At 39.3% G+C, this 8,819-nt stretch overlaps 1 protein-coding gene across 1 annotated transcript in view; it reads right to left on the bottom strand.

Annotated features, from left to right (window-relative positions):
• Window positions 1-493: 493 nt before the first annotated feature.
• Window positions 494-8,819, bottom strand: part of LOC103535325 (contactin-6) — a 101,918-nt gene continuing 93,592 nt past the window's right edge. Inside the window, exons 17-22 of the mRNA XM_008501372.2 lie at window positions 6,894-7,128; window positions 6,441-6,556; window positions 4,939-5,125; window positions 2,283-2,395; window positions 1,203-1,371; window positions 494-594 (exon numbers count right to left, since the gene is read on the bottom strand). Coding sequence (XP_008499594.2) covers window positions 494-594; window positions 1,203-1,371; window positions 2,283-2,395; window positions 4,939-5,125; window positions 6,441-6,556; window positions 6,894-7,128 — 921 coding nt within the window. The remainder of the gene's footprint in view (window positions 595-1,202; window positions 1,372-2,282; window positions 2,396-4,938; window positions 5,126-6,440; window positions 6,557-6,893; window positions 7,129-8,819) is intronic.

The following is an 8,819-nucleotide window of genomic DNA, read 5'->3' as shown; positions in this document are numbered from 1 at the left end:
CTCCCTGTGATACAAACAAGTGCAAAAGTAAACAAATAGCTTTTATTTAATTGAAAGTGGGTTGGGTTTTTTTTACAGGTGACATTGAAGAACGTGAGATAAATAATGTCCACATCACAGGCAATTGCATGGATCTTTTTCTCTCCAGTATAACATCTTGGCACGGGTCTTTCCTGGTTCACACCCCATCACACTGGGCTTTCAGGAACTGCTTGTAAAACCCTTGAGATCTCACTCCTTACAGTCTCAAATTGTGTTTGGCATTACTCCATTTAATTAAAGCATACACATTTATCCATTAATTTCAAAGCTTATTTTTAAAAATCAGTGTAATACTGATACTTAATGTTTTCTTAACAGGAGATCACTTCTGTCTCCCTCCCCCATTCCCACTGGTTTTTCTATTCAGGAATGCTGGGAGTGGTCAAGTATCAAGATAAAACCTAATCATGGTTTATTTTGAAAAGTCCAAGGCTGAGCATCACTTTAATCATCAAGGAAAAATGTACATAAGAGCAGCACTCAATAGCAGGAGCACAGATGTCAATACGTGGTTTACTCTTTGGGACAATTTTAGCTCTCCAGAACTCAAACCTGTAAAAATGGAAACACACAAAATTTTCTGACAAAAAATTTGTGTCAGAGACAGTTTTTTACTATTTTTAAGATGAAACCTTATCCCCAAATGTTGCTTGTATGTATCTGTTTTTTAAGTTGTAGCAGCAATACCACAGAGTATGGTTTTGAATCAGCTTCCCACCCTCCCTGGGAATATCCACTTCTGGGAAGGTTTGGGCTAATTTGTTGCACAACTATGCTCTGTTTTGCATGACTAATAAGGTATTTATTATTCATAAGATATTTATGAGACCACAGGCTGGACCTGGAGCAGGGCTGAGGTTCTGTGTCCCAGCAGCAGCTCAGATGAAGAGCCACATTCTATGTGAGAGTTTCAGCTTTGACTTCAGCATAAAATCTTATTTCTCTGTCCTTCCCTGGGCATGACAGACCAGGGCAGATGGAGACCTCCATTAAAAAAAGGTCTTATCTAGGAGTTGTGCTAAATACTTTTCCACCTAATGAATGTGGAAGTACTGGTGACTTAACCCCCATGCAATGGGAGCTCTGTTACTGCTTAAAGGCACACAGATTTCTTATGAAAACAACAACATTCAGAGAAAAGAAAATCAAATCTCACATACTTGATATTTTGGGAATCCTGATTTCCTCACTGCTGCTGCCATCCCCACCATCACTGACTGTTCTTATTTCTATGAGATAATCTTCTTCAAACGGTACCAGAAGTTCAGCTGAAGTGTTGTTTGTCTCCAGTATCTGTGCTTTGCTGTGTCTGTTTTGTCTATACAAAATCTAAGTGAAAAGGGATTAGAAACCAAGAAGTATCATGGGGTTTTTAAGTTTTAATTTCTTTGGGGGGGGCTGAGAATATCTTCTGTCATGTCCCAAACTTTTCAGTGCACTGTCAGCATCCTGCAGAGTATTCAACTTAATTCAAAACATAGAAATGTATTCTGCAGGATTTTGTGATGGAGACCACAGCAGGCTTTACCTTCAAGAGAGCCTTTGTCTGCTAGAACTGAGGCTCACTTTAAAACCAGGGTTATGAAATCCTTCTCCAACACATTTATGCTCTTCTGTAAAGTTAGACACACCTTTAAACATGACTCAAATCTGTAACACCCTTCACACCCTTTATTACCCTTTATACCCACAATTCATTAGGCACTTCAGGAGCTGAGGTGATAGTGAGGAGGATTTTTTAAATGTTCCCTGTTTGTGGTGAGCATTTATATCCAAACAGAAGAATTCACATTGATTTCTGTGTCTAACTACCACCTACTAATGAAAACTCAGGACTTTGCACTGCAGTATCTTTCTAAAGACTTCAAGAAAGGACAGAAATTTGGATTGCAGCAGCTGGGGTTCCACTCAGGAAGCAGAGTTCTGCAGCTGAACACGACAGACCCAGCTCCTGCTGCCACTCAGCACTTTTTATTTCTTGGGAAACTCCTTCCCCCCAAAGGATGCAAGAATAAGTAAGATGACAAGGGAAAGGGGGCAAGATCTGGTGATGGGAACAGAAAATATCTATCAGGACAAAGAGGTCCTGCTCAGAATGAACTCAGCTATTCTTCCCTTTGTAAAAATCTCAGACAACCATCCCATGAACTCCAGGAAAGTTGCTGTTTTCCAATGAATAAACTATTTGTACCTCCATTATACCCAACATGTCTAATTCGTGAGACAAAGAAATTACTTACTTTGTAGCCCAGCACCTCTGATTCGTTTTCCATTGTTTTGACATGCTCCCAGTTCAAGCAGATTTTGGAATTTGTCAGCTTCCAGGCAATGTTTGCTGGGGGTTGACTTGGTGCTTTAAAAATAAAACAAGGTTATGAGAATCACAAGGTCCAACTGAATATTCATTTGCATGGCATAATTGAATGAGCTGCTGACATGGAGGTAGCAAATACATGGATGACTTGAATCTAAAAAGAGTGAAAAATATTTTCCAGGCCATCATGACTCTTGTGTTAGTCAGAATGAAGTTCTATTCATAGCACAAAGCCACTTGCTGTGAGAGTTCATTTTCGAAATTAGGAAAAACCTGGCAGTGTCTGACAGCTCAAGTTAAATTTGATAGATTTTGTTTGAGTACTGTCTTCTTCCTATCTGTATTTTAATGTCCTAGAGAATGTTTTGCTCTGTGAATTTCAGAAAAAGCTAAGAAGAAAATACAAAAGATTTTCATCAGCCATGAGGACAGGTTCCAAAGAACTCCACATTAAAGTCTCCATGTGATCCATCATGAAACATTGTAGAATTTTATAAATTCTCAGCACAATAGGCTGAGAGTAGCTTTTCAAAGGCTTTTAATGCCTGAGTGCCAGGACTTTGAAAATTTGCCTACAAGTGACTGAAATTGAATCCTGTGTGAACATGTGGAGCTGAAACTGTGCCTTTGAACTGCATCCCAGGTGCAGAGCAACACATTCTCTCCTTCTCCGTGGTGTGTCCCCCTGGACCCTGCCTGGGAGGATGCACTGCAGATGTTAGAGGAAATAAGGACTTGAGCAGAATTAAGAAAAAGGAGGAGAGATTCACTTGGTGAATCACGTTGTGAGTACCCCAGACTTTAAAATGTTTAACTTCTGCAATCCTTCTTTTCTCCCTACACTTCCTATGTAGGGAGGAGTGATGTCTGCAGCTTGGAAGGTACTGCTGGTTTGGTAATACTTGGCAATTTCTTTCATTTCACAAGGAGAAAATAAATTAAGGGTGCCTGAGTTTCATACCTAACTGCTTCATGACTGTGGAGATGTTTAATGCATCCCAGCAGGAGGGAAAGGAGGTGTTTGTGGCCCACCCAGGTGAATATCAGCACTTACTCTTCCATGAGCCATACTGTCAGTGCTGGGCAAAAGAGTCATTTTCCTTTTGAAGGCTTTTAGATACATTCACATACCTAAAACTGTAAATTTACTTAGATATGGATGGAAATGTCCTTGTTACATTCAGCAAATATTTATATAAGGATTTTGACAACAGAAAACTCACAAGAGGCAAAGGATGTCAAATACTTCATTAGCTGTGTACTCTGAGAAGTCTTGGAAGCACTCAGAAAGGGGTGAATATTACCTTGGCCAAAGATTTTTTTAGCACAGCACCTCAAACCATCTTAGTTCACAGCTTTTGGGCTGAAAAACCAAGACAGGATGATTTTCAAACCCAAATTAATCTGGTTTTGCTATAAAGCCAGGGACCAGAAGAGCTGATGACAATGACATCCACAGTATCATCCACAAATAAAATCCCTGCAAAGAGTTCTTCAGATCTAAGATTAGCAGATCATTTCCTCAACTGATTTCTTGTAATCAACACTGTAATCACCACTGAGAATAATAGAAATCCCAAGTATGTGGTGAAGTTCATTAAGTTAATGAGGTTACTCCCATGTTTTAGGAACCACTTGGCTTTGTTGCTGTACTAAGCTGAGCTTTACTATTGCAAAGTATTTCTAATATCTCTATTTCCAACATCTGCTGATGTGTGTGTTTATCAAGGAAAAGAAAAAGCAAAGAAACTTCTGAAACCCATGACATAGAAGTCAGGAAGCAGAAGAGCTGAGCTTCCAAAGAGCTCCTAATGGAGCAGCATCTTCATGGAGGGATATAATTTCCACTTTCCTAAGTAGTTTTTCACTTAAACCAGGATATCAACTTAGACCTTAAATTGATCTCCAATAAGTACATTTCAATCAGAATTGCACCTCTTTGGCAGAAGGACCATTTTAGTTTTGCTTTGTCTCCACAGTAATGGCATGCACAGAAGATTGTAGGAACCCTGGCTGATGGAAGACAGAGCTATTACCTTGAAGCTAAAGGTCCTGCTGCAGATGCACATTGTTTATATTCTCTTGACATATTACCTCTCCTCATCTTGAAAGTGCTTGCATCTTTCAGAGACTAGAGCTTAAAATTTTAATATCTGTTTTTAAATATTAAAAGGGTTATTTTGACTTTAATTTTTAAATGAACCATTAGCACAATCCTGAACTTGACAGAAGATGAAGTCAATGTAAAACAAAAGTGAATTTGTTCTTTATATGACTTGTCACTTGACTGCCTTGTCTTTAACTTGTCTTTCATACATATGCACATACAAATATAGAGAATTATTTCCAGAGATGAGTCTATTTTCCATTAAGAAACTGCCTGTGAGAAGAATCCTGTCTGAGTCATAAAGAAATACCTTCTGGAGATACTCATCGATTTCGTTGCTTCGTTTTATGAAGAAATTTGGTAGCCAGTTTTCTTTGATATTGCAACATTTAGCAGAGATGGGTCACAGCAAGCTGAAATGTCACCAGCACACTTGGGAGTTTGGAACATTTGTTGTACAAAAGTGAATACTCACGTGATTTTTTTGTGGTGACATTTACTGGGGTGCTGGAGGGCCCTGTCCCTGCCGTGTTGTAAGCTCGAACTGTTGCAAAATACACGGTGTTAGCTTTGAGTCCTGTGACATTTTTGGCTGTTACATTCCCATTGACTCTGACTTTACCAGCTGTGCTCTCCTTGGGATCATCAGTCCAATATAAAACCTGGAAAGTGTGAGCAAAGGACAGGCAATGCACTGGTGTTCCCTCAGTTAGGGATTTGAGTGGGAAACAGACATGCTGACAATGAGGATTTCAAGGAAATCCTCAAGGGTATTTTGCATGCAGAACTAGCAAGAAATAAAATCAAACATTCATATTTAGCGAGAAGAAATAAATTTTCAGAGGCTATTAATAGCAGTATTATTAATATTGCTATTTAATATATATTAAATATATTTATATATTAATATTTACTTATATAATTAATAATAATAAATATATATATTATATTTATATATTAATAGCAATAATAGCAATTAAGGAAGTAAATCAAACCCTTAACTTTATAGATATCCAAAAGGAAACTTTAGATAAGGTGAGAAATTTTAAAAGCTTGTTTGGTTTTATGGTTTGAATACATTTTGGAAAAAGACCTTTAAAAGATAAAAGGAAACACTTATCTCAGTCATCTAAGAGCTTTTTTATTATTTTTATTATCCTGACTCTAGTTTTGATTCCTCAACAGATATTTACACCTTGGTTTTTCTTTTCAGTGAGCAGTTTTTCTAGGAAGGTTTGTGTACTGTGCATATTACCTCAATTTATACATTTGGAGTGATAAAACAATTAAAAAAAACCCCAAGCACTCGTCAGTTATTAGCAAATGAGCAGGTGGTCACTGAAAAGAGCCTTGAGTTGTGCTAGGGGAGGTTTAGGTTGGATATTAGGAACAAGTTCTGGTTTCCAGGTACTGGGACAGGCTGCCAAGGGCAGTGCTGGAGTTACTGCAGACGTGGATCTGGTGCTGAGGGACACAGTTTAGTGGTGGCATTTGCAGTGCTGGGTTAGTGGTTGCACTTGATGACCTTAAAGGCTTTTTCCAGCCTACATGAGTCTGTGAATCTCAGAGCAGTGAGAAGGCAAAAGCCTTTGGGTAGCAATGAGGTGCATTTATCCTGGTGTCTTCTGTAAGCAATGCTCTGGGTCATGTGCATGCCCCCAAACTATCAGGGACCCACCCCAGGATGCTCAGACAGCATTACAGCTGTGTGAGAGGAGGGAGGATCAGCTTTGCTTTGTGCAATTAAGCACCAGCCCTGTTCCAGGAGCCATCACAAGTGATTAACCTTGAGATTTTAATTTACATTGCAAAGTCTGGGACAGAGCTTCAGCTCCGCTCTGTAAACGCCGCTGATTATCTCGGGTGAAATGTTGCTAATGAGAGCCAGAGAGCTCCAGTGGGTGTTGAGCAGGAACCAGAATACAAATGTGGCCAGGAAAGGGACATCTGGAAGGTGTCAGCCCCCAGCTGCCTCACCTCATAGCCCAGCACCCTGCCCGTGTGCCTGTTCCATGCTATGGGCTGCCAGGACACCTCCACCTCCGCTGCCGAAACGCTCTGAGCCGACGTCCCCGCTGGTGCAATCTGTGGCTCTGTGGGGTGGGAGAAAACACAGCTGAGGGGACACATGGGGGACCAAGAGTTACTTCCAGGAACTGAGGGATATTCTCAGGTTGTCCCTTGGGGACAAATAAACATGCTGTCTACTTAAAACAGTTCTGAAAAACTGCCCTTTGCTTATTTATAATCTTTCTCCCCTCGTGTCTCTTCTCGTTCTTCAGTGAGCAGCTTTGAGCAGGCTCCTTAATATCCTTAATATAAATCTGTGAATGAAACCCTCAGCGTTATAGCTATCCCAAAGGAAACCTTTGGTAAGCTGGGACCTACTGATGCTACACAGGCTTTACTACCAAGAGCAACAGCCATTACCATCTTCTCCTGAGTAGACGATGGATATGGAGCTCAGGGTCCCTTCTCCTTCGTTGTTGTAGACACCAACTTTCACTTCAAAGGGAGAGAGAGGTGTAATGCTTTCATTCCTGTAAACATATTTGCTCACTTCTACTGAAGCCACCACTGCTTTGGTCCAGGTTGTTGAGCCAAGAGGACGAAACATAATGATGTAGCCAAAACCTTCCCCATTTTGTAGTTCTTCTGGAACTGGCTGTAGTGACAAGGCAGTCAGTCAATAAGCATTTGCAAGTATACACTCTTTTAATTGAATCTTCATTCTCTGAGTATATTTTAGAGGTATTGATTTAGCTGACTGTGCCTTAGAGAAGATAATGTTTGCTCCATCAGTCAATGTGATATTGAAATAAAAATCAAAATAATAAATCTATCGAGGCAATCAATTTACAAACAAAAGATCTGATCAGCTCCATTAAAGTTACCCTCTCTTAGGCATGAAGTTTTCAAAATTAAAAGCATTCAAATCAGTGCAGGTTGTAGCTGATTTGTTTTTCCCCAAGGGATAGAGAAATGGTAATTTTAAAGAAAGTATTTTTATAGGAAAAAATGAGTTGGGCAAGGAGCAAATGCATGCACAGAAGTGTGTATCTGCTATGTGATAGCCTGCATGTGAATGCAGGAGTTATTTTTTTCAGCACAAGCACACTCATCTTTAGGTTTCTTTGGTGCAGTAATGCTACTGCAAGTCAACAGGGCAAAATTACTGTTTCTACTAATAAAATCTCATGTCAAGACATCTATTAATGACTCAGATTGAACAAACAATTATATTGACATTGTATCCAGCACATACTTTTCTGTTTCTTTTTTTTTTTTTTTTTTTTTTTTGATAAAAATACTTCTCCACTTCCTTCTCTAAACAAGACAGCATTTATGAAACAAGGAAAGATGAGTAGTACATGGAGGAAGGAAGTGTTCCTCAGCAAAACCTCATTTATTTTAGATGCTGGAATCAAAGTAAAGTGCATAGAAAAGCAGCCAGGAAAAAAATGGTGCAAATAGATGAAAAAATGGTGTGAGAAAATGAAGGAAAAAGAATCAGGAATTACATCAGAAGCTTTCAGGGCTCTTATTTTATTATTTTCTTCATTAATTCCTCCTAATTCTAATAATAACCCTAGCCTGGCATATATCACAAAGAATTCTTTCCTTTAGTGTTTTTCAAACATTAATTCCTCGACATCCCTCCTTCTATCTCTTATCCTGTCCTGAGAGAGTTAAGTGTGAGTGATGAGGTGCACTGAGGATTTATAAGAGTTCAAGCTACTTTCTAGACCATTTAATTTATTTTTGAGGCTCCTCTGACCTCAGATTTAATCAAGATGTTTAGTGAGTTCATCACAGAGAGCTGGAGAGTGGTGCTCAGTGTTGTTAGCTTGGCATAATTAGTATTCCCTCTGACTGTTTTTCAGGACACACTATGAAGTCCTACAGGATAATTTGATTGAGGTCTCTCAGGTTGTTTTCAATTTTCATGTTCTTATGCTCCCCAAGAGTGGATCAGTAGAGGAGAAGATGAAACAGAACAGTGAAAGGTGCATGTGGAGGAAAATGTAGTTCAGTACAAGTGAAGTTTCACTCTATTTAGAGCATGGAGAGGGGGCAGCACTGGCAGTGGTATTTCTCTAAGTGGGGATTTTTTTCTTTGACCTAATTTTTTTCCTATCCCTTCCCTTCCTCCCCCAAAAGGCTGGTTAAATGGCATGGGTTTTAGCATGCAGGAGAATACAGGTAATTCAGCTGATGAATTACAGAATTTTTTGTTTACTTTACTCCCTCTTCTTTTCCTCCAAACTGTATACATGAGCTTGCTGATTTCTTTAGGAAAAGAATGAAGCCAAAGGAAACAGCAGACTTCTTTCCTTGCTTAAGCTGAGCTACTGT

This window comes from Calypte anna, chromosome 12, assembly GCF_003957555.1.
Source record: "Calypte anna isolate BGI_N300 chromosome 12, bCalAnn1_v1.p, whole genome shotgun sequence".
Classification (NCBI taxonomy): domain Eukaryota; kingdom Metazoa; phylum Chordata; class Aves; order Apodiformes; family Trochilidae; genus Calypte; species Calypte anna.
This window is presented reverse-complemented; position numbering and strand designations above follow the sequence as displayed.